This window comes from Dipodomys spectabilis, unplaced genomic scaffold, assembly GCF_019054845.1.
Source record: "Dipodomys spectabilis isolate Male_0828 unplaced genomic scaffold, ASM1905484v1 ptg000234l, whole genome shotgun sequence".
Taxonomy (NCBI): domain Eukaryota; kingdom Metazoa; phylum Chordata; class Mammalia; order Rodentia; family Heteromyidae; genus Dipodomys; species Dipodomys spectabilis.
The window spans coordinates 18,676,311-18,694,797 of record NW_024870911.1 but is presented as its reverse complement, the minus strand read 5'-3'; the positions used below and the strand labels follow the sequence as shown (position 1 = coordinate 18,694,797).

Here is an 18,487-nt window from a genome sequence, read left to right as displayed (position 1 = left end):
AACTTTAGAATCTCCTGACTCTTCTGCTAATCTCAGATGTCATATGTAACCACATAACGACATAAATGATGTACTTTCTGTGTGTTTTATGTTCATTTTCCTTTGGTGTAAGATCCTGTCATGTTTGAACTAAGTCCTGAGTTATTTCAGCCCTGCCACTGACCTCAGGGAGAGCCATGGGACTTGTGTATGGCAGATTCACCACACTCAGAACTAAGACTTAGTGTAAGCCTTCCCCTTGCTGCACATCTCTTTCTGATGATATGTCTCCTGGGTTAAATTCCCAAGCCCAAGTCACTGTTTGCTTTTGCTCCACCCATGTGATGGGGCATATTGCTACATTTTATAAATTCATTTGGCCACAACAGCTGAGCTGGACTCACGTAGTTATGTTTATCAATGCAAGAGTATTTTTCAAACTGTGTTCGGGCAATATAATTTTTAAAGTAGCTCTACTGATGTGTTTTTAGGCAGAGAGAATATTTTGTTCATGGTTGCCTTCCAAAAGTCGTAAAGGAATATGCCTTCAATAAAATATGTGTTAAATTAATCAAAACAAATTATAGAACTGTCATAATTACTACATCCTATTTGCATTATAAATATAATTTGCATTCTATTTATCATGTCTCCCTTCATACTTATTTGGACAAGTTTAATTTTGTTTTGCTTTGTTTTCTAAAGGACTAATACAAGTATTCATTTCTTATTTCAATTACCATTATTTTTATGTCTGGCCTTTCTAGGGTGCTTAGTTTTTCAGAATGTTGGGTACAAATCACTGCCACCCTCAACAATGTAAACATCTCTTTAAAAATCCTTAATCAATGGGTGGTAGCCTTTTTTTTTTTTTGGGTCCTGTCATGGGGCCTGAACTCTGGGCCTTGGCACTGTCCCTCAGTTCTTCAGCTCATGGATAGCGCTCTACCACTTGAGCCACAGCGCCACTTCTGGCTTTTTTTCTTTTTGCTTATGTGGTGCTGAGGAATCGAACCCAGGGCCTCAGGCATGCAAGGCAAGCGCTCTACCACTGAGCCACCTTCCCAGCCCGGGTGGCAGCCTTTTATCCCACTTTTTTAGACCAACCATATAGAATTTCTAATTTAGATATATCTAAGACAAATTGGTGGATTGGTTTGTTATTTATATTTTTACTGTGTTATGCCAGTCCTGGGGCTTGAACTCAGGACCTGGACACTGTCCCTATTGGTGCTCAAGGCTGTATCTCTTGAGCTAGAGTTCTAATTAGTGTTTTTGGTGCTTCATTGGAAATTAGAGTCATATAACCTTCCTTGTCCTGGGTGCTTTGAACAGTGATCCTCAAATATTAACCTCCTGAGGGGCTAGGATTACTGGGATGATTACAGCATGTGGCTAGTTGATTACTCTTGTTGTCATTGTTGTTTTAAGGTTTCTTGTTTGTTTTTTCTTTTTTTGTTGGTCAGGGACTTGAGCTCTGGGCCTTGGCGCTGTCCTTGAGCTCTTCAGCTCAAAGCCAGCGCTCTACCACTTGAGCTATAGAGCCATTTTCAGCTTTCTGGTATACTGGAGATAAGAGTCTCAGGGACTTTCCTGCCCAGGCTGGTTTGAACCTCAATCCTCAGATCTCAGCCTCCAGAGTAGCTAGGATTACAAGTATGAGCCACCAGCCCCCTGCTGTCATTACTTTTACTCAAATATTCAGTGTGATTTCTATGGTCAGATTCCCATGAGTGCTAAACTATTGATGTTTTCTTAACTTAAAATGCCCTCATATAAACAGTAGAGAGTAATAGTGATCCTAAACAATAAAATTATTTTCGGGAAATTCTGCCTCACTTCTCAGATATCAGAGAAAAGTTAAAGAGTATTGTGGTCTCATAAATCATGGAGAATGAAGGCAACAGTGCATTAGATATTATTATTTACAAGAAGGAGTATTGATGTCAATATTGCACCATTCTGTGTTCTTTGCTACTTTTTTCTTCATTTCAGTTCAAAGGATACAGAAGGTGTAAAAACACAAATTACAATAATAATTGGTCTTTAAAATCATTATTTCCTATAAAATACAATTGTCAGAAATAAAATATTTCAGTTAAACAATGTATAGCAAACTGTTTAATGAAAGAACACATGATTTGTCTTGATATGAAAAGCAACAAGGATTAGGGTTTCTCTGAAACTTTGTTACACAGCTAAAAAAGGTCTTGCACATTTTATATAATTCAGTGTAGTTAACATATACATTTTAAGCTAATGAAAAAAAGAGGCATTGGTGCTTTACAACCATACCTAACTGAAGGAATAAAAAGACATGGTTAGAAATAATTTATGTAGTTTTTCTTCAGCTCTCTCTCTGGGGCTCTCCATTTCACAGGATCACATTCCTTTACTTGTAGAAAAGACCACCCTGTGGACCAAGCTCTTGAAGGCTTGCTTCACTTGCTGATTGCGTAGTGTGTAGATGAAAGGGTTCAGGAGAGGAGCCACAGAGGTGTTGAGCATAGCTACTCCTTTGCTCAAAGTCACCCTCTCCCTTGCTGAAGGCTTAATGTACATGAAGATGCAGCTACCATAAGAGAGGGACACAACAATCATATGGGAGGAGCAAGTGGAGAAGGCTTTCTTCCTTCTGCTTGTAGAAGGAATTCTCAGAATTGTACGGATGATCTTTGCATAAGATAGAATTATTAGTGTCAAGGTGACCATGAGTGTCACCACGGCTAAAAGGAATGCCATGAGTTCTAGAAAATGTGTGTTTGTGCAAGAAAGCTGCAGAATTGGAGAAGAGTCACAGATGAAGTGATCGATTATATTGGAAGCACAGAAATCTAACTGTAGCAAAAGGATAATTGGGGGAAAGATGATCAGGAATCCTGCCAGCCAGCAACTAAAGACCAGAAGCATACAGACCTTGCTGCTCATGATGGTTGTGTAATGGAGGGGTTTGCAGATGGCTACATAGCGATCATAGGACATGGCAGTAAGAAGGTAAAATTCTGTCACTCCCAAGAAGATGAAAAAGAAGAGCTGAGCCACACAGCCATTGTAAGAAATTCTTCTGTCTCCTGTCGTGATGGTGACCAGGAATCTGGGAATGCAGGTAGATGTGAATGCTATTTCTAGGAATGAGAAGCTGCGAAGGAAGAAGTACAGGGGGGTCTTCAGATGGGGATCTGAGAGGGTGAGGATGATGATGGTCAGGTTCCCTGCCACACTGAGCATGTAGGTGACAAGGAGCAATAGGAAAAGCACAACCTGCCACTGAGGGTTGTCTGTCAGTCCAAGAAAAATGAACTCTGTTACTGCTGAAGAATTTCTCATAATTTTCTCTCTTTATGAAGGCATTCTCCATTTATCTGCAAAATAATTGAAGAAATGAGAAATCTATTACACTAATAAAGAAATGTAGCTAAAATAATGTTTTTCTTTTTCTGGTTTATTTGACTTAGAAAAGAGAGCAAAACTGACATTTTGTATATGTGTGTGTATATATATATATTGTGTATATATACATGTATATTTATATTGGTGTGAGTGGATGTGTGTGGAAATAAATGTATACACATAGGTAACAGGTAGTATGTTGCCTTTCTAATTATAATTATTTTTATTATAAACTGTATATATCAATGTCTCCAAGAAATAAAAACTTCCAGAATGTAGCAAGTATATGTTCTAGAGATGGAATGTGAATCTCAAGGACTATAGTTAAATAATATCATATTGTATGCTAAAATATAGGTATGATAACTTACTTGATTTCATTAGTCATTTAAGTAGATATATATATATATACATATAGCAAAATATAATTGTAAAATTGTGTATATATGTATATCTACATTGTGTGAAAACACACACATTAAAAGTACATTTTGCGTTTTGGTTCTGAAGAAAATTTATTTTGATCATATCAAAACATTTTTCTATTCCATATTACCTCAAACATTACTTATTCCATTATTTCCTTCATTGTATTCTCATATATTTTGGTATAAATATCTTCTGAATGATTCCATATATTTCCTAAAATTAAGAAAAATTATATTTTAACTCTGTAACTCTGTAACTAAGAACTTTTCACACAAATCACTTAGAACTTGTTCCCTGTTGCATACAGTACTTGAGTGTAATTGTGTTGATGTCCTCTTAGTTCTTAAAAATTTGTCTGTCTTAAAACAGATCTTTTTCTACCTCAAGGCAAGCTTTTGCAACATATGAAGATAATGCACTGGTCCAATATAATGTTGTCTAGTTATCACATATGGAGATGTCTTATAGGTGGCTCCAATCGAAATTCAACGTTTCTGCTCCAGTACAATTAACCATTTGTAAAGAAGGTCTTTGTAATACTTTGAAAATACTATTCTGGAATATATTCTTGCTTACCAATCTCTCCTGAATCTTCTCTCTGATACAAAGCAGTTTATAAATAAGGAAGTTAATTTTATCTTGCTTTTGAAAAGGTCTCCCTATATAATCCAAGTGAACCCATGATCCCCTTGTTTCAGTCATCATGCCTTGCAATGCCCTCCCCAATTTTATTTTTGTAAACTGCAAGTGCTCCTACTTGTAGTATTTTCAAAATCATAAAAGAGTTCTCCCTAGCATACTTTGTTCCCTTTTTTATGGCTTATGAATGGTAACAGTTCAACAGTCAAGCTAAGTTTTTCAGGAGAGAATGATTATTTTCTCTTTTTTTTTGTATATTATAAGGATATTACTGTTCATACTACACCACAATCTATTTACTTGTTCCTTTTTAAAGTTAGTTGACAGTGATACTCACTAGACACTATGTTGAAAATGAACTTTTCAACAAGGGAAAGGAGCATTGGAAGGGGATAATGGGAGAAAATGAAGGAGGGGGTGACACCGTTCAAAAAGAAATGTACTCATGACCTTACTTATATAACTGTAATGTATATCATATTTACAATAAAATAAAACAAAGTTGATTAACAGTTTTAGATATGCTGGCCTCTCTAATACTTTCTTTAAAATATTGAGTATCCGGGTTGGGAAGGTGGCTCAGTGGTAGAATGCTTGCCTTGCATGCCTGAGGCCCTGGGTTCGATTCCTCAGCACCACATAAGCAAAAAGAAAAAAGCCAGAAGTGGCGCTGTGACTCCACTGGCAGGGTGCTCGCCTTGAGCTAAAGAGCTGAGGGACAGTGCCCAGACCCAGAGCTCAGGCCCCACGACCGGACACACACACAAAAAAATTGAGTATCCAAACAGCTGCCACTTTTCTGTTGTTTTCTGTGTTTTTTGTAGGTGTCATTGTATTAAATGGAATAACATTCTCTAAGGATTAACCACTGGTTTCATAGGTGAAGGGATTTGCACAAATACTTTATGCACAATACTTCTAAAAGGGATAAATTCTCACATTCTCACCTCATTTCTTTGCAGCCAGATGGTGTGCAAAGAATCTTTGAGTCTTTTTGCTTTAATATGATTGGTACTGATATATACTGTCTATGAAACGCACATTGTACTAAACTGAAATTTAAAGAGGTCATTTTTAAGGGTAGCCCTTTTTTACAAAAAGGATTCCATGGTTTCCAGATATTAATTATAGTACAAATTAACATTACTTGCTATCTAGAGATAGCTTTCCTCCAAATCACAAATGTTCATGCAATAGCAGACAAAATATCACAGAAGCTATTGGTTTGCAGTAGTTGAAATTTGTTCATTTATACAATTCATTGGAATTGTGTTGATGATTTTATTTGTATATAATTTTGTCATGAAATCATGTCACAAAAATACAAGTATACACTACTAATGCAAACTTTTTTATTTTTATTTTTTTTGACGCCCCTCTCCCCACTAATGCAAACTTTTTATACCTCAAACATTACCTTAAAGAATAGTGACTTCAGATACACATGACTGATTTAATCAAAGTCATTTTCTTTATTTTTCTTTTTTTTGGGGGGAGGAGGTCCAGTCATGGAGCGTGAACTCTGGGCCTGGGTGCTGTCTCTCAGCTCTTCAGCTCAAGGCTAGCGCTCTACCACTTGAGCCACAGCGCCACCTCCAGCTTTTTTCTTTTTGCTTATATGGTGCTGAGGAATCGAACCCAGGGCCTCATGTATGCAAGGTAAGTGCTCTACCACTGAGCCACCTTCCTAGCCCCCAAAGTCATTTTCTTAAACATACATTATTAATTCATTGAATATAGGTCTCTGGAATTTTTCCAGAGCTTAACAATTAATTTCCTCTCTGCTATCTTATATTTGTAAGCAATTATCCAAAATATTCATTTTCTTAAAGAAGACCAATTCCAGGATATACTCAATAATGTGTATAGGTTCAAGCATCAAACCATTTGTATACATGAATACAAAGCAATAGAAAGTTTAGGTCCCAGTTAGCCTACCTATGACTCTTAAAGAAGTATTATCTTGACACTTGAAACAAGTAGCAGTTCAAATGAAGACTATTGTGACAGGGATAGGCTATTCTGTGCAGAAACAACATTATTCCTGCTAGCCATCATTTACTTGTTCTATTTACAGTGGACTCATGGGGATTCACTGAATGAATAAACAAAAATTGCCGTGGAGATGGGTGTTCTCAAGATACCATCTGCTAAACAGTAGCCCAAATTAGTACATAATTTAGAACAGACTAGATGATGATGGCCTGAAATTAGAAGTTTGAAAAGAAATTTGTATCTTCATAATATTTTCATAATGGGAATTTTAAAACTTGCATAATAGAAATTTGAACTCTGCAAATAGCAATAGAAGACAATTATCAACAAGTGGTACTTTCTACTTTAGGGAAAAATAAGCATTCATTGTAATGTTTTAGAATATCTTTCAATTTCCATTTTTCTATAGCAAAACAATATCTCAGCTTTGCCTTTTTTAAGATTTAAATCTTTCCACTGATATACAACAAAGAAAAATTGATCAAGACTAACAGTTATTACCATTTATTTATTCACTAATTTATTTTGGATACTTGTTAGATGTTGAGTTCTAATTTAGTTATGCAGCAATGATAAAACATCCTTTGACATAAGTTTTACTTTTATATAAATATATAACAATATTACATGATTTTGCAATCTCACAGTTCTTTCTCTGAATCAAATGTAAGCAATATTTTCTGGCATCATTGCCTGGCAACTCCTGGATTCATAATGACATATATAATCACCTTTTCATTCATAGTTTTAAGATTTTCCTTTGGTTGATATTTAATCTAGGGGGTCCATAAACAATGTAAATATTTTTATCTAAATGGAAATTAGAATTGTCTTAGGATGCATGATACTTTCTAACATTTTCTAACATTTCTAACATTTCTAACGTTTCTACTTTCAGCAATTCCACTCCTGGGCACTTTATCCAAAAAATAACAAGCCAGGAAACAGTAAAGCCACCAGCACAACCATATTTATTGCAGCACTATTCACTATAGCCAAGATATGGAATCAGCCCAGATGCCCTTCAATGGATGAATGGATTGAGAAAATGTGATATATTTATATAAATATAATGGAATTTTACCATTCTAAAAGTGATATTGTACCATTGGTAAAGAAATGGAAAGATCTGGAAAAATATATTAAATGATGTAAGTCAAACTCAGAGAGACTGGGTATATATTTGATCCTAATCTTGGAGTTGTTTAAGGGTTAAAGTATATTTATGATCTCAGGTGCAATATTATCTTTAAGTATTGTAAAACCACAAATTTTACATTGAAAACTGAAGACTTATGAAAAATATATTCTATCAATATATTCAGTTGTGTTTTAAAAGCTTTTAATAATGTATTACTTCAGATATATTTTCCTTTAACATTAAAAGTTATATTTATGACCGGATGCCTGTGGCTCACACCTGTAATCCTAGCTTCTCAGGAGGCTGAGATCTGAGGATCGCAGTTCAAAGCCAGCCTAGGCAGGAAAGTCCATGAGACTCTTATCTCCAACTAACCACCAGAAAACTGGAAGTGGTGCTGTGGCTCAAGTGGTAGAGTGCTTGCCTTGCAATAAAGGCCTCCTCAGCTCTTTAGTGCACCCAGGCCCAGAGTTCAAGCCCCACAACTGACTACATATGTGTGTGTGTGTGTGTGTGTGTGTGTGTGTGTGTGAACCACTCACTCACAATTAACTTGTCCCATATCATTTTCGATAATCTAACAGCAATTTTTACTACATTATTGTTTGAGGATTTCAAAAAGACAGCTCTTTTCAGGCACCATAGCTCACACCTATGATTCTAGTACCCAGGAGGCTGAAAGCTAAAGGATAATGATTCAAGGCCAGCTTAGGTAGCAAAAGTTCATTAGGCTGCATTTCCAAAATAACCACTGAAATAGGCTCAAGTAGTAAAGCACCAGCTTAGCAAGCTTAAGATCTTGAATTCAAACCCTAGAACCAAATATATATTATATGTATGTGTATTATATAGTGCACAATTATCTTGGAAATTGGCTGGAGCATATACAATTAAATGGTTACTAATAATGAAAACATCTATTTGTTAATTGAAATCCCTATGGAATATTACTCAACTCATAATATTTAAAAATTACTCTCCAAAAAATGACACTAATTCACAAAATTTGAGTCATTTGAATATATTACATGAGATTTCGTAATGAAAATGATGATGAAGAACTTATTGATCCAATCACGTAAGATTGGAAGAGCCTTAATTTTTGTTTTATATGTATATATATAGAGAGAGAGACAGACAGATAGATAAATAGATATAAATGGTAGATAATAGAAGTAGATAATAGTTGATACATGTTGGATAGAGATTATATATTATTCAGTCTGTTAGTGAACAGATATGGAAACTCTGAGTATAAAATAAATCCATGCATAAAAAGCATATCATTAATGTGTCAATATATTTATATACACATACATATCCAAATGCCCATATGTATATACACATGTATATGTATATATACATATATACATATGTAGCAACAATAACCCAAATGATAAATAGGCAAAGGAGCTGAACAGGCACTCCTAAGAAGAACTACATATGGCCAAAAGCATATGAAGAAATGTTGAACATTCTGACCATAAAGGAAATGCAAATCAAAACTTCATTGAGTTTCCATCTCATCCCAGTGAAAATGGCCACCATCAAGAATACAAACAACAACAAACACTGATAGGGATCTAGGGAAGAAAGGAACCCTATTACAATGTCAGTGTGAATCTAAACCAGTGCAACCACCATGGAACGCTGTTTGGACATTGCTCAAAAAGCTAAACCAGTGTTACACCTTTTGAGCATTTATCCAAAAGATTATGAGTTAGGATACAAGACACTTGCACACTCTGTTCATGACTGAACTATTCACCGTAACATGCAGTTTGATACAATGAAAACCAGGAAGCTGAAACACATTTTGTCATGTTATGGAAAGTGAGGTCAAGAAGAGTATGAGTTAGGATACAAGACACTTGCACACTCTGTTCATGACTGAACTATTCACCGTAACATGCAGTTTGATACAATGAAAACCAGGAAGCTGAAACACATTTTGTCATGTTATGGAAAGTGAGGTCAAGAAGAGAGAGGACAGATGAATGGAAAAATGAAAAGTGGTCATTCACCCATATTCATTTGGTTATTCACTCATATTGATTCATAACTATTTGCTTCATAGTCAAAGACAGATTCTATAGTCTGGATGTTATCATGGGTCAGCTATATAAGAAACAGATAAATTTGCTTGTCTGAATTTATTTAATAACAACAAATTCACAAGCTATGTCAATGTCATCACAGTACTACTGAAGAAGTTCATTTCAATACCACTGAAAAGAGCAGGAGTTCTTTCATTCCAGTCTTAATTACAAATATTAACACTTGAATCACACATGACACTTCACAATAATATACAAAGTATAATGTTGGCTAGGAAATGATTCATATGGGTTATGTAAAGCAGAAGAAAAATAAAACTGATCTAAATTGTAAAAGACAGAAATATATTTGCACTTGAGATCATGTTACCTTTAAAAAAACCAAAAACGCACACAGGGCTGGGAATATGACTTACTGGTAGAGTGCTTGCCTGGCATGCAGAAGTCCTGGGTTCGATTCCTCAGTACCACATAAACAGAAAAGGCCAGAAGTGGCATTGTGGCTCAAGTGGTAGAGTGCTAGCCTTGAGCAAAGTAGCTCAGTAACAGTGCCTAGGCCCTGAGGTCAACACACACACACACACACACACACTCATATCATACATTACCCTTCACAATAAAATAAAGATTACACAATTTAACAATCCATTTCCTAGTTTGGACACAGACACCAAGGGAGCCGCTGCAGGGAGTCAGATGTGACACTAGTAACCATGTACACATTTCTGCAAAACACATTTCTGTAAGGTTAAAATCTATTGCAAGAGATGTTTTTAATCACCGCTGTTTAGAACTGGTCTAAACTCAACATCTAATACAAATCCAAATATAATTATGGAATGAATACATGCTGGTGATTATAACCTTGAACAAATTTTTCTGTAGTGTTAGTCAATGGGATGCTATAACATCTTAGAAATAACTCTAAAAGCTCAATGCTATAGTACAGTCTGAGAACTCAGACCTTTCTAAAATATTACTACTGCATTCTTAAATCCCCCTAGAGAAAAAAAACCCCTAGGAAATATCCCTTATTCATAGTTTTACTCTATTTCCACTTGAAGACTACACATTTCTATTATTTCCATGCTTCAGTCTTTTTCAGTGCTTACGACAATGTAAATCTTTCCATGCTTTGCTCTGATTTCAGGCCACTATCTCCTCATTTATTCTAAATTGAATACTAATCAGGGATATTGTTTAACACTTAATACACTGAGAACGTCCATCTCCATGATGTCTCTTGTTTATTCATTCAACCGGTCCCCCTGGGTCTACTGTAAATAGAACAGATAAATTATGGCTAACAGGAATAACACTGTATCTGTACAGAAGAGCATATCATGTATCAGCTGGGAAAGAAATTACAGTACTGTTCATGTAACTTGTGTCATTGCAAGTGTCAAGATAGTACTTCGTGAAGTGGCATAGGTAGGGTAACTTGGAACTTTTGAACTTCATCTTTACTTGGGTTCATGTATACAAATGGGTTGATGCCTGTCTTTCTTGTAACCATTTTGAAGTATTTCTTTAAATTGTCTTTTGCTATCATTATTTGGATATTTGCCTACAAATATGCTGAGATGCCTAAAAAGATAACAGAGAGGAATGGATTGTTAAACTCTGAAAAAATATCCCAAAGATCTTACATTTATACAAATTAATAAACCAAGGACAATGACTAGACCAGCCACATGTACTAGGAGTAAGTATTATTTAAGGAATAAAATTTTTATTTTGTGTTTTTACTCAAGTGATTTATGTACAAATAAAAGCAAGCAACTTCATTTTGATGAATTATACAAATGGAAAAAAATCTAATGCTGAAAGCCAGTAGCCTCATATACTTTTCTCCATTATAGCATATATATTTTGTGATTGGTAGGACAGCAGGATTTTTCATGTTCTTGTCTACATACCAGGTTACAATCATTCTACTATAATCAATAGAAGGTAAACATGGAATCATTTTCATCAAACATTCAGGAAAATTTATTGCATGTAATTAAAAGTAGATACCTTTAATAGTTTTGCACAATGTTTTACATAGAAGTGAATATTAGCACCCACTGTATTAAAGAAAATAGACAAAAAGTTGTATGCCACCTGAGATAGGACTATGAGATGTTAGTGGAATGTGAGAATTTATCCTTCCCAGAAATTTTGTACAAACAATATTTATGTAAAAACACTCACTTAAATATCCAACTGGTTAATCCTTAGAAAATATTACACAGTTTAAGACAATGATACCTATAACAAATATAAAAAACAAAGTAAAAATTACAGATTTAAATAGTTTGGATACTAAAAATTGTATAGAAATTATTATAGAGGTCAGCATATCTGAAGCTTTTAACTAACCTTAAAAAAGAATAATTAAATAGATTTTTGCCTATCATGCAGAGTGGCTTTTTATTTTTAATAAAATACAGGAGCAAAGACAATCCTTCAAAACATTCCTTCAGTGTTGAACTATGTCTATTGTCTACTATCTACTAATGAAAGAACCAGGAATGATTGTATGATTTTTTCAGTAAAAGGCAACAAAGAGCACTTGTAGTTCATAAAACCAAAAGTACAAATAGGCATTGAAGTGTAAGGTGGATGAGACAGGACTATGTGACAAAGGCCACCTCCAGGTACAGAGCAAGATCCTGAAAGATAGAATATGTTTAAGTCCTTTTATGACTATATATCAAATCTCAGGATCACGGTAGATTGGTGGTTAATGAAGATGACTCAAGAAGAGTATTCTCACAATGTTAGAGACAGTTAATTTTATTGAAATAAAAACAACGGGGGAGGGAGGAGGGAGGGTTCAATGAGGGGGTGGGAGAATGGGAAGGGATGGAAAGGGGAAACAAAGGAGGAGGCTACAATGCTTGATAAGAAATGTACTCATTATCTTGCCCATGCAATTGTAACCCCTCTGTACAGTATTTTCACAATAATAAAAAAAAAAAAACGGATTTAGTCTGGAACACCTCCCATCTATTAGATGTCTCCATATACCATGTCAGGACTTATTTATTCTGGATCACTAAGTTGTTTTAGTGGGTTGCAAAAGTTTGATTATAAGCAGAGAAATACATGTTTTTTAAGATAGAAAATTTTTAAAAAATTGAACCAGAAATCAAAATTTTAAAAATCAGTTTGTTTTCAATTGTTGTAACTGTAAGAAGTTTTCAGTCCTTCCTAAATTTTCAGGGTTTGTGTTGAAACATTCAGAAGACCTTTATTTTAAAATACAGGAGAATACAATGAAGAAAATATTTTTAAAATATTATGAAGTTACAAACAGTAGATATTTTAAACTTTTGTTTTTTTCTGTACAGCAAAATAATCTCTCCAAAAACAACAAAGTAGCAATTAGTGTATATTTTAAATAAGTTCTTATATATACTTAATATGTCAATTATATTTTAGTTTCAGTTTGGTGTTTGGTTTTATGCTGTATTAGAGCTCTTTAGCTCAAAGCTAACCCTTTTCCATTTAAACCACAACTCCATTTCTTGGTTTTTCTTGGATAATTGAAAATAAGTGTCTCACAAACATTCCAGATTGGTTTCCTTCAAACTACAATCCTCAGATCTCAGCCTTCCAAGATCATTGGCAGAAGCCACTGGCACCTGACTTACAAATATGTTTTGCTATGTATCTATAGTAAGATGATGATTACAAGCAAAGAAATTATTATGTTCTAAATTTCAGCATACAATAGGATGTTATTTACAATAAATTTCATAAATAACATTAGAACACTAGACTTATTTATCTTGCTAACTAAAATTTTTAACCATTAGAATTATGGGATTATTATGAAAATGACATAATACATTGGATGCTGGTGGCTCATGCCTGTTATCTTAGCTACTCAGGAAGCTGGGATTGAATAATCACAACACATACACTCTTATCTTCAAGTTACCACAAGAAGTAGTGCTGTGCCTCAACTGATAGAGTGCTACCCTTGAGGAAAACAAGCTCAGGGAAAGGACCCAGACCTGAGTTCAATACTCAAGAACAGCACCAAAAGAAAAGAAAAAAAACAAAGGTCACAATGAATAATTACTCATATGTGTGCATAGCACAATTGATAGCTTTGTTGTTACAACATGAATGAATCTAGAGGACATTACAATTACACTAAATAGAATAAATCAGAAGCACACTAAACTTATGTTTAAAGAACATTTTTTTCATTACTGAAATATTTTTCTTATTTCTTCAACTCTTCATAGCAAGAAAAAAGAGGTGCCCTCTTAACGAGAGAAAATCATGAGAAATTCTACAGCAGTAACTGAGTTCATTCTTCTTGGATTGACAGATGAACCACAGTGGCAGATTGTGCTTTTCCTATTTCTTCTTGTCACCTACATGCTCAGTGTGGCAGGGAACCTGACCATCATCATGCTCACCCTCTCAGATCCCCATTTGAAGACCCCCATGTATTTCCTTCTTCAGAGCTTATCATTCCTAGAAATAGCATTCACATCAGCCTCCACTCCCAGATTCCTCATCATCATCACAACAGGAGACAGAAGAATTTCTTACAACGATTGTATGGCCCAGCTATTTTTTGTCATCTTCTTGGGAGTGACAGAATTTTACCTTCTTACTGCCATGTCCTATGATCGCTATGTGGCCATCTGCAAACCCCTCCATTACACAACCATCATGAGCAACAAGGTCTGTATGCTTCTGGTCTTTAGTTGCTGGCTGGCAGGATTCCTTATTGTCTTTCCCCCAGTTATACTTCTGATACAATTAGATTTTTGTGCCTCCAATGTAATTGATCATTTTTTCTGTGATTCTTCTCCACTTCTGCAGCTTTCTTGCACAAACACACACTTTCTAGAACTCATGGTGTTCTCTTTAGCTGTGATAACACTCATGGTCACCTTGACACTAGTAATTCTATCTTACGCAAATATCATCCGTACAATTCTAAGAATTCCTTCTACAAGCCAAAGGAAGAAAGCCTTCTCCACTTGCTCCTCCCATATGATTGTTGTGTCCCTGTCTTATGGTAGCTGCATCTTCATGTACATTAAGCCTTCAGCAAGGGAGAGGGTGACTTTGAGCAAAGGAGTAGCTGTGCTCTATACCTCTGTGACTCCTTTCCTGAACCCTTTCATCTACACACTACGCAATCAGCAAGTGAAGCAAGCCTTCAAGAGCTTGGTCCACAGGGTGGTCTATTCTACAAGTAAAGGACTGTGATCCTGTGAAATGGGGAGCCTCAGAGACAGAGCTGAAGTGAAAGTACTGAAATTGTTTCTAAGCATCTCATTCCCTCCTTTAGTTAGACATGTGGGTAGCTCCAACACCTCTTCCACTTAAACTCTAGGGTTTCACTTTTCTAACTTGCACTAAAAGTGTTTGCTCTTGCAATGCTAATGAAATTTTTATAAATACATAATCTGTATTGTTTAGCTTATCAAGACAGATCATCAGTTCATCCATTAAATAGAGATTAGTATGAACTAGTCAATTTACTAAAAAATGCTATCTAAAAAAACTTACTTTATTTGGAATACATAAACATGTGTCATAATATCCCTCTAAACTCTCCTCATGACTAAGAAAACACGCACAAAGCTAAGATCATTATTAAAACAGCTCCTTGATTTATCACTAAAATCAACTGAACGTGTGTAGAAAAGTTAAAAAGAAATTTTGCTGTGAAATATATTATTGTTGTTGTTTGAATTATAACATATTGATTTTAGTATTTTTCCCTAAGAGAATAGCAGTGTAAATATATGTTATAGAAAAGAAATGAAACTGACCCTCTATTTTCGTCTCTGGGATTATTTCCTAAAATAGATTATTAGCTGAATTTTTGTTATTTCCTACATTAAAGGAAATTGTGGTCTCTAAATAAATTTGTATCCTAACAGATGTTCAAACACTTCTGCTGGTACAATTTTTTTATCTTCCTAATGAAGTGAAGGCACAAGAATGAATAGTGAATGGAGTGCTATTAACCTTTTTTCACTTAATTTTTTGTCAAGGTGATGTACAGAGGGGTTAAAGTTACACAAGTAAGGCAGTAAGTACATTTTTTGTAGAACTTCTTACTCCACTCTCTTTTTTTCTCCCATTTTCCTTTCCCCCACTCCCTTCCCAAGTTGTACAGCTCATTTCCAACATACTGTCTTGTAAGTATCATTGTTGCATTGGTTCCCTCTTAGTCCCTTGTCTCACCATTTTATTGTCCCCCTTCCTTTTTTATATACTTTTTTGGAAACAATGATGTCTGATTTACTGATACTTTCATTCCCCTCTAAGAGTAAGCCTGTAATACTTTTTCTTCTTTCCTTTGTCTTTCCTTTTGTCACAGAACATTTTAATCTCCTCACTCCTATTGAAGAAAAGACTCTTGGGCATCATTGAGAACTATAAACCTGTGTCAAACATGTTTCTTATAGTCAATGATTACATCACCACGAATGTATCCTTTTTTAAAAATCAGTTTTAAGAAGGGCTCCAATGGCTCAAGCCTGTAACCCTAGTTATTAAGATGGCTGAGATCTGAGGTTTACAAACCAGCTTAATCAGGAAAGCCTGTGAGACAACTATCTACAGTTAACTATCAAGAAAGCCAGAGGTAGAGCTGTGGCTCAAGTAGTAGAGCACCAGCCTTGAGCACAAAAGCACAGGAAGAGTGCCCAGACCCTGACTTCATTGACCAGGATTGTGGTACACACACACACACACACACACACACACACACACACACACACACACGAAAATCCATTTTCTTGAGACAGTACCATGAGTTCAACAGAGCAAGTAATTTGACTGTTTTCTTCATTATCAGCTTGATGTGATACAGAGGATGGAGGGAAGAGCTCTATATACTTTTGAAATATCAAAAAGAAGTACATCTTCTCATCGACAACTGTGTTCAGCAATCAACTACTTCTTACCACATGATTGTCTAGAATTTCTTGCAGTTTGACGAGATTCTAATCTATTGTTGCTACAAAACGAAATGCAAGGTTCACTGTATTTAGCTATAACTTCTCTACTGAGAGCAATCTGTAAAGGAATTAAATATTGTAGGTTTCATTTTATAGGATTCTACCAAGTAAGCAGAAATGTACAATCATTACTCTGCCACAGAATATTCTAATGCAAAGTAAATGTGTATGCCATATACACAGAATGAAAGAGCATAGAAAGCTGATCTTACTTTGTTTTATTACTTTGTTATTTGGGGGCTTGAAATCAAATCCTCCTCCTTGCAAGGCAGCTATTCTACTTCTTGAGCCATCAACTCACTCTTCAGGGGTTTATGTGGGAGTTTGTTTGTTTCTTTTTTTTGGTAGGGCTATTTTTCAGATGAGGTTTCCCATATTTTGACCCAGCAGTTCAAATTGTCTTGTTTGTGCTTCCCATGTAGCATTTCATTATAGTTAATCATACAATATGAACAAATCCATTGTAAAATTTTTTTAAATATTTAAAAATGAAAATTTAGCAGAAGTTAGACAGTGGAGACATTACAAGCCATAACTCTCAAAAGAGAGAAATGTGAACAAATATGAAGAAACATGAAGTGAATGGAAGTACCTACTTTATGGATATAATAATTCTGTATCTACCTCCTGTGGTTATTTCAGTGAATTCCATTGTTGGCAAGTAGCCTCTTAAAATGCCCTGGGTGTGAATTATCTCCTCCTGAGAGTTTGTCGCTTCATTAAATTGCATGCTGCAATACAGAGTGATCTCTCTCTGTTCTCATGTATTTTTCACCATACCTGGCACATAAAGAAAGGAAAATATATTAATCGAGTATGTATGTCATCGTTAAGATTTCTGGTTAGCAGCAATCTATCAATGGCCAATTCTTTGGAAGTCAAACCTTGCACACAAATTTTTGACTGAGTATGGATTTGATTATTCTAATCCTGGAGTTAGTTGTTCAAGGGTTAAAGTATTTTTATGACCTTAGGTACAATATTATTTTCAAGTATTATAAAATATATAAGCATCCTTATCTAATGTTCATGATTGTCTTCCTTCTAATTGGGTAGGACATACATTTTTCCCTTTGTTACCTGCTGTTTCTATTTAAAGTGACTCTTTGACTCAGGATAGGTTTTCCTGGGACCTTCCTGGGTCTTCCATCCATACTCTATAGTCCAGAAATGTATAATTCAGGAAATGATCAATGACTCCCACCAGGACCTTAACCACTCCAATCCAGCCCCACCTTCTGACTGGTTATTCTTAACCAGTCCAGCATACTCTCCGTTACTGAGTTGCCAGACATTAATCAGTCAATGAATGAGAGTAGTTAGGAACATGATCCACTCTAGGACCACCTATAATGCAAGAGACAGGAACTAGCTTAATCACCCAAATTTTTCCTGGCTGCGCTTCCTTCTGCCATCTGTAGGCCCTTTAATAATATTTTTTCTCTTCTTACTGTTCAACCATTGCTTGATAAGACTTCTTTCAGATTTCATCCAAAGATATATACCCACATTCACTACTAAGGAACCATTACTGCTACCTTCTCCCAGACTGGATGATATCTCTGCCTTCTAGCCTTAAGGTCTATGTCCCTAGTCAGCCAGAAGTAGCCAAAGAAAAGATTTCTTTGTCCCTTTATAGAAACAGAAGGCTGGAATGTAGGGTCTGGCTTGGATAGGAATACATAACTTAAGCAAGGGTATTCCTACCAGTGCTTGCATAAGAAACAAAACTGTGTTTTTAGAAACTACATGACCTGATGCAAATGTCAGCCTCACACATTGATGACAACTTAATTGCTATAGTCATGTCCCATTACTATAAAACCTGATTGGGCTTTGACCATGCTGCTGCACTCTTTTTGGAG

General features: G+C 35.4%; 1 protein-coding gene and 1 pseudogene across 1 annotated transcript; one reads left to right on the top strand and one right to left on the bottom strand.

Moving 5' to 3' along the window:
* Window positions 1-2,361: 2,361 nt before the first annotated feature.
* LOC122124311 lies at window positions 2,362-3,330 on the bottom strand (annotated as a pseudogene).
* Window positions 3,331-7,657: 4,327 nt separating this feature from the next.
* On the top strand, window positions 7,658-14,856 carry LOC122124184 (olfactory receptor 6C75-like). The gene is made up of 2 exons (XM_042698887.1): window positions 7,658-7,667; window positions 13,904-14,856. Exons 1-2 carry the CDS (start codon window positions 7,658-7,660, stop codon window positions 14,854-14,856), a joined length of 963 nt encoding a protein of 320 aa, XP_042554821.1.
* The last annotated feature ends 3,631 nt before the right edge of the window (window positions 14,857-18,487 follow it).